The 16,712-nt window shown below is 38.4% G+C and overlaps 1 protein-coding gene across 1 annotated transcript; it reads left to right on the forward strand.

The window, feature by feature from the left end:
- Positions 1 to 1,217: 1,217 nt before the first annotated feature.
- On the forward strand, positions 1,218 to 12,601 carry LOC106882127 (uncharacterized). Its single transcript, XM_089342520.1, has 9 exons — positions 1,218 to 1,839; positions 1,986 to 2,082; positions 6,225 to 6,303; positions 7,623 to 7,688; positions 8,152 to 8,280; positions 8,458 to 8,665; positions 9,262 to 9,391; positions 9,785 to 9,835; positions 10,228 to 12,601. Exons 2-9 carry the CDS (start codon positions 2,063 to 2,065, stop codon positions 11,936 to 11,938), a joined length of 2,394 nt encoding a protein of 797 aa, XP_089198646.1. The 5' UTR covers positions 1,218 to 1,839; positions 1,986 to 2,062; the 3' UTR covers positions 11,939 to 12,601.
- The last annotated feature ends 4,111 nt before the right edge of the window (positions 12,602 to 16,712 follow it).

The following is a 16,712-nucleotide window of genomic DNA, read 5'->3' on the forward strand; positions in this document are numbered from 1 at the left end:
CACACACACACAGACGCATATACATCTAAATCTAGGATAGGCTTCATTCAGTTCTTGTCAACCAAATCCACTCTAAAGTCTTTGATCGGCCTGGGACCGTCGTAGAAGACGTTTGCCCATGCCATGCTGGCATAAAAACCCCAAACCATCTTGTTGGGACACGAACTTCTTATGACACAGCCATGCTTGTATATGTATAAACACATACATACATGCACATATGTATGTGTTTATACGTATGTATGTATGTATGCCTGCGCTTCTTTTTGAATCGTTTTAAAAATAATTTTATAACTTTCTCTTTTGTCCAAATTTAATTAATCAAATGGAAATTTTCATTCGGGAACATTAATAGACTGTTTCGCCTCGTTGAGTTATTGTTTAACCCCAGGTCAATCTTGAAGGACAGACACAGGGTCTAAAAATATTGCCGCAAAGATCTGGGTTTAGGAGCATCTAAAACTTCATTTTAAGACGTAGGGGATGTGATTTGAACGAGATTTAGCTGCTATTTCTAGTACGTCCTGGAACTATGTAACAGGCTTTTTTTTTCTTTCTTGGATGTGTCACATTGAACGGCGACGACCTTAGTCCAGGTTTAAATCTTTTTTTTTTTTTTTATAATTCCGTTTGTTGTAGAGTATTATTAAATCGATGCCAGTACTTGATAAATATCGTATCGGCTCCGGAAGGATGAAAAAGCAAAATTGATCGCTGTGAGATTTGAAAATAACAAAAAGGTTCATAATTAAACAGCACACGGTAATATCATTTGTTGTTCTATCGAATCTCACATGAAATCGTATTTTGGATTCCGCTGTCGATATTCAAAAATATTTTTAGTTTCGTCATTTTGAACAATGTTGAGATTGTGTAGTTGTAGTTGATTGAATCGACCCAGTTTCAGAACTGGTACCTACTCCGACTAGATCTCTCATTGTGGACGAGCTAAGAACAGCAACGAAAGTTTTTACCGGGTTTTACCTATGGCGAAAAGAGAGATTTAAACTTTTATTTGTTTGCCTCAAGCGAAAATAAATATTTCATGTCGGTTAGGTGGAATGGTGCGATGTATAAGTGGAGAGGATTATAATAAGCCAAGTGTTTTTTTAATTTTTTATCGTGGTTAAGAATTACATTTGATGAATCTAAGAGAGAGACAAAGTGGGTTGTGGCCACTCCCCCTCATAATATACAACCTCGAGGGACGAAACTCTATCGTGTGTAAGTATTGAGGTCGGCGCTCGATTTTCTTTGGATAGCTTCATAGCTTTTGTTCCTCACACACACACTACACACATACACACATGCTACCACGACCAAGTGCGGTTGTTACGACAACCTAAACTATAAACACTAGGATGATTCTGTGTGTATATAATATAATGTATATAGAATGGAATATATCAGAAATATCGTGAGAGGCGGGAGAGTTTGTGCAGAAAACACAGATATTTGTATAATGATGTCAACAGACCTAACAACGGAGTAGAAAAGGTACACCCATTAAAGACGAGGATATTCTTGTTAATAGGAATGCTAGATGTGGATCGAAGTCTAAGAGAAGTGGATATTGATGAAGAGGGAAGCAAAACTAAGAAGATCGGAAAATAAAAGAAGAAAATCAAGAGAGAAAAACCGTACAAACAAAAGAATCATTGTTACACCTGCCCGAACTTTAAATTAGTCTGCCTAAACTTTTATCTAAGCAAAAGTTCAAGGCTGCGTGTTCGATTCTTTAAAAATCAACGAATATTTAAAAATCCACAGATTGATCAAACAATCTTTGTTTTTAATTAAATTTTCAGATTTCAACGTTTAAAGATTTCTTCTTAAAATGTAAGTAAAATTATTGCGGATTCAGGTCTCTTGATTAATTTTTTTATTTTCTTATCGTATCCTTCCTTTTTTTCTGAATATTTCCATTAAAAAAAAAATGTTTACTCCTAGCTAAAAATTAATTAACCCCTACAATTTTCATTAAGCCTAATTACGGCCAGTCCTAATTAGTAAAGATTGCACCAATGAGAGAGCAGCAATTATTCACTCCTTTCCGTCAAACATGGCTGATGCTAAAAAGCGGTATGTCGATGTCTTTCACTTGTTGTTTATCTTCTGCTTTATTTCTTCCTCGGCTCTCTCCACACTCGTTTTAATAGATATTTCATTGACCAAAGGACCTCTATCGCAAATGTTGACACCTGGCCATATAAACCCGACGGTGCTGGCTTCAAAAAGAACCTGTTTCTCTCCCTCTCTCTTCTTCTTCCCCAACTTTTCCCATTTTTCTTCTCCACAAAAAAAAAAAAAACGTTTTTCGGCTTCAAATGTCGACTTCTCTCTCTTTCTAACGGTTTACATATCGTCTCCTCTCCTACTCACCTTCTCTTATACCGATCTGTTACAAAGTGTATATAATTATTTCAATATCTAAAGGGATGTAAAGTTACTTTTGGGACAAGCATCAGAAATTTATAGACAAAATGGGAGAAAGACAGGTTTTTCCTTTTTTAACAACGTAGAATCATTGGAAAAATAGGATTTTCGACTGAAAAGAAAATTGATTTTCGTAAATAAATAAACAATTTATAGAATTGATCTGTGACGATTCTCTTGTATTTTAAACGAGGCATTTAAACAGTGATATATATATATACATATAAATATATATGTATGTATATATATTTGTGCACACGCAGGATTTTACAATATTGTCGTTGGTAGATTTCGACTATTTACACAATATTTGAATTTTATTAATCATGAATTAAAAAGTCAAATTTTGTTTTCTTTTTTAGATGCATCTAAACCTGTTAATTACCATAATTTTTTAATTGCTGTCGCTTAGAATACAAAATGACTCTCTTCGTTTACTGGAATATATATTTCTATATAAACAACATATTGTTACAAATCCACAAAATAAAACTAAAACACCATGATTTTTATGATTAAATTTAACAATTATTGATAAAAATAATGTTATAGCTCTTTAGATATTCAGTTGCAAACGTCGAGATCTGGTGAAGGGCACCTTTTTATGTTTTGAAGGTATAATTTGCGGGGGGTTACCGAGATTTCTGTTTTTCCTTCTGTTAATCCATTTTGCTAAAATCTTGTGAGTTTACCATATTTCTTCACTGATATTTCTACAGCAACCATTATATAAAATAGGGATAGAAATAGGTTCAGACGAAAGAAAAATAAAATTAGATTCGAGCCTCCACCCCTTAACAAAAGCAGATAACATTTTTTCTGCCCACCTTATAAAGATAACGAGGAATGAAAATAAAATTTAAAAAAAGCGAAATTGCTGCTTTTTCTTCTTCTTATTTTCATGGGAGGCAACTTCAATGTATTTGGTTGAAGTCATCAAGAAGAATTGAGTTTGGTGACGATCTGATTCTTGCAGATTATCAATGGTTGGAACGATACCACTTACACTTCCTTAACCAATATTTCCTCCCTCTCATCCTATGGGAAAAGCATTCATGCCACTACCACTGTGTTCGTTTAACATAATTTATCACCATTTAATGCCTCGTGAGATTTGACGAAGACAAGCAGCATGGTGTTTCAAGCGGGTTTTACCCATATTAATGTTAATCGTATCTTTGGACATTCATCTTGGGAGATTATTATTATTATGATTATTATCGGTGCCATCGTAGTGACTTGGCTTTTGTTCGATCTGATCCAACTTTCATCCAGAGACGTCAAATGACAGCAAGTTGAACGTTTTACAACGGCTGTTATTTATGATTTCGCTATGATATATTGTTGCAAGCAAAAGAGACCAGCCACCGACAATTATGATTTCGTTAAAAGTTTGCTGTAATATTTCTTATTTCCAACGAATTTAAAAGACTCAGATGTTCTCAGGTCGACAGTGTTTTTCTCAGGATGTGGGCATCGTCATCATCATCATTACTATTATTCAAATGCCGCCGCCGAAGTCGGCTTTGCATTTCATTGTTTCGGGGTCGATAAAATAAGGGTCCAGTTGGTCAGAATCGATTAGCCCCTCCCTCCAGAATTTCAGGCCTCCTACTTATTATTGAAGAATAAATTATCGTTATTGTTGTTGTTGTTGTTGTTGCTTGCACATTGTCGTGTTGCTTGGGTTTCGCCGCTAATTTCTCGTTGCTTCGCAAATAACCAAGCTGACTCTCAGCAATACGTTAATACGTTGCTTCAACATTGGCCGAACTGGAGGGAGATATGGCCAGATCTCCTTCAAACCACATCTCAGTGTCTTTAAAACAGAACACATTGGATCTATATAGACTGTTTGGAAATATAACGTGATGGTCATGTCTGGAACAACTTTGATCATAGGTCTGCTTCTCGGGACTAACCTATGGCCAATCGAACATATAATGAATGTGCCTGGCTTGCTAGAAATAACAGCCAAACTACTCTCCAATCAGATCCTACTGCATTTGCATAAGGACAAAGTCGTTTGAGACAATGGAGTAGATATTCCTGAAGATCTAGAATTGTCCTTCATTGACCGGTCTGATTGTACAGAGTTGATCTGGAGCTAAACGACACACGCAAACAAACGCATTTCATCAGATAAAATCTGTGTGTGTCAGTGAAAAGTTGCTCCGAAATAATTTCCATTGACAAACTTTTAACCTTTCCTTGTGGCCTTGTGCTTATCACAAGAAACCACACAGACGTGTGTGCTTGCATTGGGAACCAATTATAAATTCTAGACTTAATGGGGAGGGCACCTTCCCCCCTCCCCCCCAAAAAAACACCAAAACAAAAATAATCCTGTTATACTGTGCAAAACAAAGTCATGATAAACTATATGACAGTGTTAAAATGAGATTGGTCTTGTTAAATCTTCACAAACAAAAGTTAGAAGTGTCTGGCAGTTTCTTTATGTTTCTGTGTCTCTCTCTTGTCTCGATTTAGTGTCTCTTGTTACATGTGTGAAATGTTCGTATTTTTAATAAATTGCATATTACTAATTAAAAAAAAATCAACAGCAAAAAAATGATGTTTAATCATTTTGTTTTACCATTGGAGTTACCTCCCGATTAATATCAACGGTTGTAGTAAGGTAAACATGTTGTAATGAGTCAAGCACACTGGCCTCTCAAGGTGCATCTTAATTCATTTATTTGAGGCATTTATTTACCGAAAGTGCTCTATAACTAATTAGAAATTAGTGGGGTTATATAACAAATGTGTGAAAAGCATGAATGTTGAATATAGTTTCATAAAGAAAATTTGTGTATATTTCTCTCTCTCTCTCTATGTGTATATATATATATATACATATATATATACATATATATATATATATATACATATATATATATATATATATATATATATATATATATATATATATATATATATATATATGGTAGACTATTGCTATGGTGGTTCTGACATAGGAGCATCCACTTGTTTGATCAGCTGTAGGATCAACTCACTGAATTATCATGCCAAGTGGTTAAGTATTCCATGGACATATGTGTCATTATGTAATTTTCAGCTAGATTTTCTGATGGGATTTGAAAAGGCTAGAACTTTGAATGAATATATATATATATATATGTCCACTCTGCTGAGTGGTTAGTGTTAGGAAGGGCATCCAGCTGTAAAAATCCTGCCAAGACAGCCAGTGGAGCTTGGTATAGTCGTCTGGCTTGCCAGCTCCTCTCAGACCATCCAATCAATACCAGCATGGAAAACAGACCTTAAATGATGGTGTGTGTGTGGTTAGTAAGTTCACTTTCTCAATCAATGGTTTCATGTTCAGTCCTGCTGTGCGACACTGGGCAGTCCCAATGAGAGGATTTGGTAGACAGAAACAGGAGGAAGCCTGTTGCATAATATACATTTATATATATGTGTTTATATCTCCTTGTCCTTGACATCCCAAAACATAGAACTTCCAGAACTCAGTTTGGCTTAGAAGAGCGAATCTTATTGAGAATCTCACATTGCCAGGGATCCCAGCCCTTTGCTATGTCATCTGTCTGGCTCACAGTTCTCAGGTCAGCTTTCACCACGTTGTTCACATGTCTTCGTCTTCTGCGGGTTCCAGCCACATTAAATGAACACCATTTCTTCAAACTACTGTCCTCATCCATTCACATCACTGGTTCATACCTGTGTAGTCTTCTGATACCTTTTGTGTGTGTGTGTGAAATGACATCCGTTCTTGTGAAATATAAGAAAATTTTATTTTTATCTTTTAGATATGGATTGTTCTTTTCAAAGAAACAGAATGGATTTGTTCGTGGAAAACCCAGTATTTTTGGAGATGACAGTGATGATGTATGTATACTCCATGTGGCGTTATTGTAATGATGGAAGTATATTGAATGTAGTGCTCTTGTAATGGTGACATTTCATTATTTTAGTTCTGTTAGTAGTAGTAGTAGTAGTATAGGGGCATGCGCTGTGACACATAAGCTAATGTATGAGATGTACAATGATCCTGACATCTATTAGATGGTTGAACCATAGCTGGGAAGCTAGGTCAAACCTCACCCCAACAACAACAACAACGATAACCATTCAACCCTTTAGCATTCCGATTACGCTGTCAGATGCTTATTTATTTTACATCGTTTTCATTTCATCGTATTATCTCAAAGCTTCCATATTTTGGTGATGTGATTTTTTTCATTTGTAGAATAACATTGTAGGGTTGGTGTAAGAGGCTGGATCTGGCTTGTTTGAACATAACGCAGGTCGATTATCTGTGTTGGATGTGGCCCTCTTTCATATAAACTTCATTAACAATGTGATTCCTTTCTTTTTGAATTATTTCATTAAATTAAACTGAAACAAAAAGCCAGACTGCACAATTCATTCCATTCAACTTTTATTTTAACATTTTTTTTTTTTTTTGGTTGTTCCAAATATTCTTTCTTTGTTTGACTGCAGTGGTGGCACAAGTGGTGGTGGGGAGCATCTCACATATTCCTTTCACATATACAATCTCTGTGATAATAGAAGAGCAATTATTTTTCGTCTGTTTTATCTAACTGCTGGCTCAGATGGCCTTCCATGTTTGCTAACTACTTAACCACAAAATGAAATACTAGAAGCCCCTCTCCCTCCCCTACATCCAACCTGATACCCTAAGCTGTATATAGAAAACATGATGAAAGACCACACCCAAATTCAGACTAAGTGATTGTCCAAAACAGTTATTCAATCACAGAAAGTGGTTCATCTGTGACACACTTGTTTATTTTATATCATCATCATCATCATTATCACCATAGGCTGACTGTCATCATCATTTTCATTAGATGTAGGCATGGGTGTGTGATAAGATGCTTGCTTCCTAACCTCATGGTTCCAGGTTCAGTCCCACTGTATGGCACCTTAGGCAAGTGTCTTCTAATATAGCCCTGGACCAACCAAAGCCTTGCAAGCAGATTTGGTAGACGGAAACTGAAAGAAGCCTGTTTGTGTGTGTGTGACCCCTTTTGCTGGTCCACACACACAGCACTGGAGCAATGTGAAATAAAAGGGTTTTGCTCAAGAACACAACATGCTGTTTGATCTGGCAATGGTGAGTGCCCTAACCCTAACCATTATTGATACAGTAATAATATCTGTGTCGTTTGTCTCTTCTCTAGGATGAACAAGGAGTATTCAGTACGTCATTACAGAAAGAATCTCGAAAAAACAAACTGAAAAAACAGGTGAGAAATGATTTGTAAATATTTTGCTTTTTAAACCCTAAATGAAATATAACCAGAGAGAGAATAGATGTAGGGATGGGTGTGCCCCCCGTCCCCAATCCCAGCTGGTGTACGTCTTCTATAACAAATGAGTATAGGTGCTGCCCTCTAGTGTTGCTTAAATTTCGATGACGGTCAGCTGCTGGTTGGAGGTCAAGTATTTTGTGGTCTTGAAGAGGAAGGGTTTTTCTTTTAGGGGGGTGCAGGTTTAGCTAATTTATGTATGTCGACCCACTAGGAAAGGTTTTGAGAGATTGTGAAGCCTGGCATTTGGTGTGACTTTGAAGGTTTTGGTGCTGTGTTACTTTAAATGTTGTCCTCTGAATTCTTGAAATTCTTGCCCCCCCCCCCCCCCCCCCAACTCAAAAGTATCTTTCCATTTTAAAAAGCCAATTATTAAAACCTCTGATCTCTGGTGTTGTAGGCACAGCTAGAGATCGATAAAGCACTGCAGGATGATCCTTCAGTTTATGAATATGACAAAATCTATGATGACATCCAATCAGAAAAAATCAAAACTGATCTTTTGTTAAAAACCAAAGCAGACAAAAAGGTATGTATTTAAGCCTTTAGCATTTAAACTGGCCATTTCTGGCTTAAATATATTGTTGTATGTTCAAACTGACCTAATCTGGCCTTTCACATCTACCCTACAATGATGGCTTAATTAGTTAATCTCTTCTTTGGCAACTTTTTAATTAGTTCACTGTAAATCTGTTTGTTTTTGCAGCCCAAGTATATTGAGGGTCTATTGAAAGCAGCTGCGAGTAGGAAAAAGGAACAGGAGAAACGTACGGAGAGGAAGATACAGCAGGAACGTGAGGCGGAGGGTGAAGAGTTTAAAGACAAGGAGGAGTTTGTTACATCAGCCTACAAGAAGAAGTTACTGGAACTACAGGAAGAAGAAGAGAGAGAGAAGAAAGAAGCCGAGATGGAAGGTAAAGGAGGTTGCTTGATGTGCTAATTGTTGTGGTTGTAATTAGTGAGGCGATGGTGTTAACGATCATTATTTTATTACCTCCGCCTTATGAGGTAAGTCAATTGACTTACCCCCTCCCCTCAAAATTGCTGACCTTGTACCTGAATCAGAAACTGCTGCTGTTGTTCTAAATCTGTGTCTATGGCATGAGAGCCATGGCTGGAAAGGTGTAGGGTTATAATACCTTGCATATTGTGAACATGATGTTTACATAACCTGAACACTTGTCCAAGCTAACAAAGAAAACATTTATTCAGTTTTTGCAGACCTGCTAAAGATAACAGCCAAATTTCCCTCTAATCACACCCAGCCATCTTAAAAGATGGAAGGACATAGATCTAGTAAAAAACAAAACAGCTTTGATAGTCGTCATCATCATCATCATAATAATCATTCATGGCTGGAATATCTTTGACCAGGGATCATCTGGGCTGATCTTCGGCTAAACAACAACAACAACCATATGTATTTGATTTTTATTTACTTGTTTTTTTGTTTGCATTTCTCTGTTTTTTTATCTGACTTTTGTTTCATTTTTTTTTTTGTCCCCTCCAGCTTTGTTGGACGTCACCAAACAGAAGGATCTGAGTGGCTTCTACAGGTTCCTGTATCAACAGACAAGTGGCACAGACCCACAACAAGCTGACAATGCTGACGACGATGGCGGAGGAGGAGGTGATGGGAGGTAAATATAGTTGTTTCCTTATTTTGGTAAATAACAACAACAATAAAAATGGAACATGGCTCTGTGTGGTAAGAAGCTTGCTTCCCAACCACCTGATTCTGGATCCCATGGTGTGGCATGTTGAGCAAGTGTTGTGAGTGGATTTGGTAGATGAAAACTGAAAGAAGCTTGTCATATATTGGGTAACAGACTCTTTTTGTGAATAGGGAGGCATTTCACATAGATTTGACATACCATTGAAAATGGATGCAAGAACAGATGTAGTTAGAATTCTATCTTTTGGGGAGAAAATTATTACATTTTTTTTTCTGTTTGATGAACAGAAAAATTTTGTCTTTTGACTCTGTTTTTATCAGGAACAATATTTACCTTTTGTTTTTCGTTTTGTTACAGTAAGAAGACAACAACGGTGAAACAGGAACCAGAGGATGTCGAAGAAGGATTGTAAGTTGATGATTGGATTAATTATACTTTAAGAATGCTAATTAAAACTGACCTCCCCCCACACACATACACCCATTGAGTGTTTGTGAGGGTAAAAAAATTCCACTGTATTTAGATTAAACATTATGGTAAGCTTTCACAACATCTTCAGTGGATTTGGTTGACGTAAATTTGGACTAAAACAATTTTCAAAGGCTGTGCCCCAGCATGGCCACAGTCAAGTGACTGAAACAAGCAAAAATGTTAAAAAAAAGGTGTTGGTTGATGGCAGTTGGCAGGTTTAGGAAGAGGTTTGGGTCTTTTAGAATTGTTTTTTTTGTTTGTATTTATTGTAGTTAACGAGCATCATTATGTGTTTAATTAATTAGTCTTATTTCTGTTTTCTATTTTAGGGCAGAAAAGAAAAATCTTTTGAAAATTGAAGATGTTGAGATGAAAGTGAGCAGCCACGACGGAGACAGACATCATCCGAATGTGACGAAAGGTGAAAAAGGGTCAAAACGGAGATCTTCTTCTTCGTCTTCTTCGTCGTCGTCATCGTCATCAAATGACAGCGCTAAGGAGAGGAAAGAAAGCAAAGGAAGTCGTTGGGGTAAATCTGCTGATAAACAGAAGCCGGAGCTTTCCGGAAGTAAGAAACACAGCAGTTTTACGAGTCAGAGGAGTAAATATTCAGATTCGGATGACTCGCAGAGTGATGACGACAGGCGGAAGCGTAAGAAGTCTGCCCCTGTCACAAGATCAAGCCCAGTGAGTCGCTCGAGGCACACTGACGAAAGAGGCTATGGTCGTAGTAACCATCACTCCAAATCAAAGTCTCGCTCTCGTTCTCGTTCGAAATCTGAGGAGCGGAGGCCGCAACACAAGAAGTCAGAGACTTCGGGTCGAGATAGATTCTCTCGGTCAAGATCCAGAGATGACCGTGTACGCCGAAGGGATTATCGGGATAGGAAATCATCACGGTCTCACTCACGGGACCGAAAATCCCGATCAAGAGACAGACGGTCTCGCTCCAGAGACAGACGGTCTCGATCAAGAGACAAACGGTCGCGATCGAGGGACAAGAGGTCACGGTCTAGAGACAGGCGTTCCGTGTCGCGTTCCAGAGATCGCGGGAGATTTGACCGATTTAAAAGGAAGCCTTACTTCAACTTCAGAAACAGACCCCGGTTCATTCGATACAACCGCAGATCTCGGTCTCGATCAAGGGATCGAAACAGGTTTGACCGATACAATCGAAGGTCTCGCTCTCGATCTCGCAACAGAGGCAGGTTCAACCGGTATGAGAGGAAATCTCGTTCACATTCGAGAGAGAAAAGATATGAGAGGAGATCTCGCTCAAGGTCTAGAGACAGGTCAGACAGGAACGAACGCAGTCGACCGTCATCTCACAAAGCATCCACTTCAAGCCACACCAGTGCCAGGGGTCACTCTGAGGAAAGGCACAGTGGAAGACCATCATCAAGGGATCGGAAGCGATCAGCAGAGAAAGAACTGCCCCGCGTGAGCAGTAATGAAAGACAACCAAGAATGGGAGATAAACCAAAATCCAGGACCCCTGTGAAGGTCATACCTATTAACGCATCATCATCGTCGTCGTCATCGTCCGATGGTGGTGGTGATGACGATGGTGAAGACAATACCCGTGATCACCGTTCTCGCGATTACAATCATGATGATGACCAGGGTAATAATAATAATAATAACAGCCGTGATGGTGGTGGCAGCAGTGATCGTCACCACCACCATCGCAATCATGACAAAGAGAAAGAAAGCAAGACCCCTGAGGTTATCGATTTAGACACACCCCCAATTGTATCCGAGCAGCCCTGTCTGCCTGCCCCACCAGTCTCTTCCTCTCCCTCCCCCCCTCCACTTCCATCTGCTCGTTGCTCTCCCCCACCACGCCTGCCCTCACCCCCTCCAAGTAATGAGTCAAAAGTGAACAGTGACATTGCTAAAGAGAAATCTGACTCCAAAAATGACATTCCCCCCAAATATGCCAAGCACACGGTTGGCCAGTCCCTCCTCGATGCACAGGAACGATATTTTAAACGTAAGATAACTCAGAAACCAGCCATAGTCACAGGAGAAAGCAACTGAAGCACATTATTATGATTATTATTATTATTAAATGAAATTTTTTCTTTAAAATAAGTTTTAGGTGCGTGTGTGTGTGTGTGTGTGTGCATAGTAGTGTCTATATATATATATATTATATATATACACACTCGTATGTATGTTGATGTGTTTGTGTGTGTGTGCATTCACATGCATTTGTGCACATTTGAAATATGAAAAATACATGTTTACACGTGTGGGTGTGTGTTGAAATATATGTACAAGTATGTATACATGTCTGTGTATGTGTCTATACATATAGATGCACAGGTATGTGAGTCTACCTATTTATGCATGTATATACGTGTGAGTATCACTATCAACATATACAAATATACATGTAAAACTACATATATTTGTATACACGCGTATGTGTGTGTGTGTGTGTATACATATGTGCGTGTGTGTGTGTGTATATATATATATACACACACACGTGTGTGTGTGTGTGTGTGTGTATAAACACTTGTAATTTGTTTTCACTTTGAATTTTTTAAAAAAATCTTCTTTCTTGTAAATCTTTGAATTTTTATTTTTTATTTTTGATTCTGCTGAATGTTTTAGATCCACCAAAAAAAAAAAGACAACAAAACAAACAAAAAATCTGATAAATTGGTAAAAATATTAAACAGAATATTTCTGAAACTTCTTTGTGGCCCCACTATTTATACATTGATCATCATTATCATCATCATCATCATCATCATCTTCATGAAAATATTTGTTTTCACTTAGGACTTTAGCATTTATAATTTTATGTTCAAACTGGCCTCATCTGGCCTCTCACACCAGCCCTACAGTGTCATTCAAAGAATAAGCAATCACATCATTGAAATCTCGAAGCTCTGAGTTAAGACACTATTAATTGAAAACAATGTGAATAAATAAGGATTACATTTGACAGAATAATTTGAATGCCAAAGGGTTGAATCAGCCATATCTAATGCTTATATTCTTCCTGTTTTATGTTCAAACTGGCCAGATTCTACTGCTCACACCTACTCTACAATGTCATTCTAAAAATAATCATGTCATTGAAATCTCAAAGCTAAGAGATAATCCATGATTAATTCAAAACCATGTGAATAAATAAGCATTACATTTGGTAACAGTAATCTGAATGTTAAAGGGTTGACAGGTTTGGTGATGCAAACAGGAAATTAGAACTCAAATCTCGAGTCTGTATAACTTCTACCGGTTATTGATGCTTTACATATTTTACTTGTATTTTCGTCTGCCCCCCCCCCCCTACTTTGTCATTTTAAAAACAAGCAATCACATCATCAAGAACAATGTGAATAAATAAGCTTTATATTTGACAGAGTAATCTGATTGCTAAAGGGGTCAACATGTTGTTTGCCCTGGCCAAAGCCAGTGACTTGGTGTGTTGGACGTTGCTGAGTGATGCAGGAGACTTGAACCAGTGACCTCGCTATTCGACTGGCACTTCATTTTATCAACATCTTCCATCGTTTCAAGCCTGATCAAGTACAGTACTAGAGCCAGTGCGAGTGACTAACCCCTTACCTCCCATAGTTTATTGGCCTTGTGTATCATCACTTAACGTCTGCTTTCCATGTTGGCATGGGTTGGATGGCGCTGTCCAGACTGCCAATTGTCTGTTGTAACATCGTTTCTATGGTTGGATGCCCTTTCTAATGCCAACCACTTTACAGGGGTCCTGGTGCTAAGTGCCACCAGTACCCATAAAAGACAAACCTGGATGTATGGATGACAGCAATTTTACTTCGTCTTCTCAAGTACAGCAAATTGCCACGGCCCCTGGTCCCTTGTCATTTCCTCAGTGAGACCCAGCATCTGGAAATTCTTTCTAAACCACTTTTGGAAGATTTCACGTAATTTCAGAAAGATGAATTGAAAATTGTTTGGTGCCTAAATTAAAAATCAGTAAGGCTTGTATAATCCTTCAAAGACCCTCTCTACCCTGTTGGTATGATCCCGAGGGAAACAGGTGAAATTTCTGGGGTCAATACAAATTGCACTCTCAGGGGTGTGAGAGCACCAGGATCTTCTAACGTTTGCCATAGACATTCTCTGCACCAACGTATGTGTGTGTGAATGTATGCATATATGGTTGTACATAAGTGTGTGTGCCTGTATGTGTATATATGTTACCCAAGTAGGAAGATATATAACCAAGGCTAATTTAGCTGTTTCTCCATAGATTGAAAAATTTCCAACTCTTCCAATTCTCAACGGAGGTGTTGTTTATATTGATTTGACAAATTGCAAAGAAGAAAAGCAACCAATCTGCTTGCTACGCAGAATGCTTACAACCATTGGAACGAGCGAAGGGCTGCTGTGCACCAGATGGGAGAGGCAGCAGAAAGAGACTTGTTGATTATGGAGCAAGAGAGAGGAGTGAAGCTGGAGGCCAGGAAAAGATAACGAACAGTGATTTGGCCAGCAATGGTGGGGTGGGGGGGGTTATGGTTCAGGGGTTGAAACATCCAATGATTGTTGGATATCGTCTGATGACATGAGTTCCTCCTGGCCAAAGCTAACCATTCACTTTGATGAGTGGAAAATAAGCACCTTCTGATGAGTGTTAATAACATAACAGATCCACAAAATATGATTGTATGTGAGAGACGAAGCTATTTACATGTATCAGAACACTGAGTTGGTTTCAAGACTTCGATTTTGTTTTACAGTTAAATATCTAAATACTTTTTTCAATCCATTTTTACTCTAGAATTGAAAATGGTCGACTTAAATCTGAACCTGTACCATCAGACATTGTGATACTTGGCTTTTAGCACTGCAAATTCTATTCTATTGTTAGGGGGGAAAAAAAAAATCCAGTTAGTTAAATTAGGCACAAACCACCTTGTACAAGAAATAGACTATGAGAGGGGGCTTATCATCAGGTGGCACACACTACTACAAAAAATATTTTTCGTCCCGTATATCAATCAGAAAGTCCCATGAACTGCAGGCTACCCATGACTTAATTTCACAGTGTATGATTCAAGTGAGATAATTGATAAATTTGCTGCCAGGTTTAATTTGTGAAACGATACGGTGAGACTAAGATTGGAATATGACAAAAGAGCAGCAGTAACAGTATGGGCGCATGCGCTGTAACAGTGTGTCACTGCATCCACCATTTGTTGATGATTCTCTACTACTTCCAGTGGATGACTCCTTTTCACCATTCATGTGACAATCCTCCAACCCATGGGTCTGCTGGTGAGGGTTTTTTACAAGGTCAGAGTGCAAATCCTAGTTGCCTTTCAATGACATGCATAGAAAACGTTGGGTTTATTCCCCACACAGCATTAGAACAACTTGAAATGAATTGTTTTGCTCAAGAACACAAAACTCAGCCTGGCCTAGAAATTGAACCCATGACCTAGTGATTGTGAATGCAGCCCCCTAATGACTTGGCTCTGCACCTTCACAAGGGACTTGTCTAAAAGCATCAGGACTGCTGCTGTGTAAAGAAAATTCCAACCTGTATCAATTCAGTGTTAAATCTCCTTCCAAGTAAGTGTCCTTTATGCAGCACCATTTCCATTGATGGAAGCATTCCTGGAACTCTTTTATTGGGATAGGAAGCAGCTGCTGCACCATATTCTCTTGAATACAAAAAATATACAGAGAGATCAACTGCCTGTAACTATAAATTCAGGGGGGGGGTAACTCTTCCGCTATACTTGATCTTGTAGAAATAGCAGCCAAATAGTGTCCTGCTGTCTTAAAAAAGGACTATTAACTTGTAGTGTTCTGTTTGTAAGAAACTATTATTACTTCTAGAGTCACGTGATTGAAGATTTGTGTTACGTTTAATGTAATAAACTTTTATTAATAATGGTTTTGTCGACCTATTTCGAGGTCTCAGTGTGATGGCTGGATTCCTCAAAGCGGGATCTGTTAAAATTAATGTCTTTTCATGAATTTAATAAAAATTTACTAAAAAAACAAATATTATTCATTGTTTTCAAAATAATCAGTAAACTAAAAAGTAACCTAAAGTAATCTTCCTTGTAGATCACAGGCCGAAGTAGCGCTTCCAGAGGCGAGCCAGGCTATCACATCCAGTGTTAATATGAAGGCTCAGAATTGTGGGAGCGCCATGGCTTCAGGCGCAAGCAAAAGATCGCTAAAATGCCCAATGCCATTCCCTGCATGTTTGGTTTTATATCAGACTGACCTTCTCCTAGAGACACGCTTTAGTAAAAGCTAAGGGATGCTTCGCTCCCACTGGTCTTCCAATATGCCAGGCATCAACCCGTAATTTCTGAGGGACCCTGCTATTGCTAGACAGCCGTCGAATCTATCCGATATTCATCCGTTCTTCTGGACATGAGCATGTAAAGTGCGTGCGATCAGGAGAGGTGACGAGGAAATGGTTCGTTTAGCACATCGCACGGTCGATAGAAATAAAAATACGAAAAGAGGATAAATGAATATAAGTGGCAAAAGGAAAAGAGAGAAACAACCGGATCCGAACCATCTGAGCTGCCTGAACAGCAGCAAGGCTTCAATATTCGGGACAGATGGAGGCCTTCGTTGTTGGTTACGTGTTCCTTCCATGACATCTCTTGTGGAAGCATTCCAGCAGCTTGACATGCTTCTTGTCTTGCAGACCTTGGTTCTGGTGCACAGGTGCAGTACACGGTTCTGGAATACACATCTCTGTATAAGTATCTACACACACTAAACCAGTATCTTCGCAATTAAACGGACTAGTAGGGAAAAGGTGACTCCTTTGATGCCGACAGTCCGTTAA

This window comes from Octopus bimaculoides, chromosome 26 (assembly GCF_046866305.1).
Source record: "Octopus bimaculoides isolate indiv1 chromosome 26, ASM4686630v1, whole genome shotgun sequence".
Taxonomy (NCBI): domain Eukaryota; kingdom Metazoa; phylum Mollusca; class Cephalopoda; order Octopoda; family Octopodidae; genus Octopus; species Octopus bimaculoides.

Bases quoted from the DNA above. Each gene is read 5' to 3' on its own strand.
- LOC106882127 (XM_089342520.1), top strand. From the start codon at position 2,063: ATGGCTGATGCTAAAAAGCG. The intron at 7,689-8,151 runs GTGAGAAATGAT...CTGGTGTTGTAG, and splicing joins AAAACAAACTGAAAAAACAG to GCACAGCTAGAGATCGATAA. The intron at 8,281-8,457 runs GTATGTATTTAA...TTGTTTTTGCAG, and splicing joins AAACCAAAGCAGACAAAAAG to CCCAAGTATATTGAGGGTCT.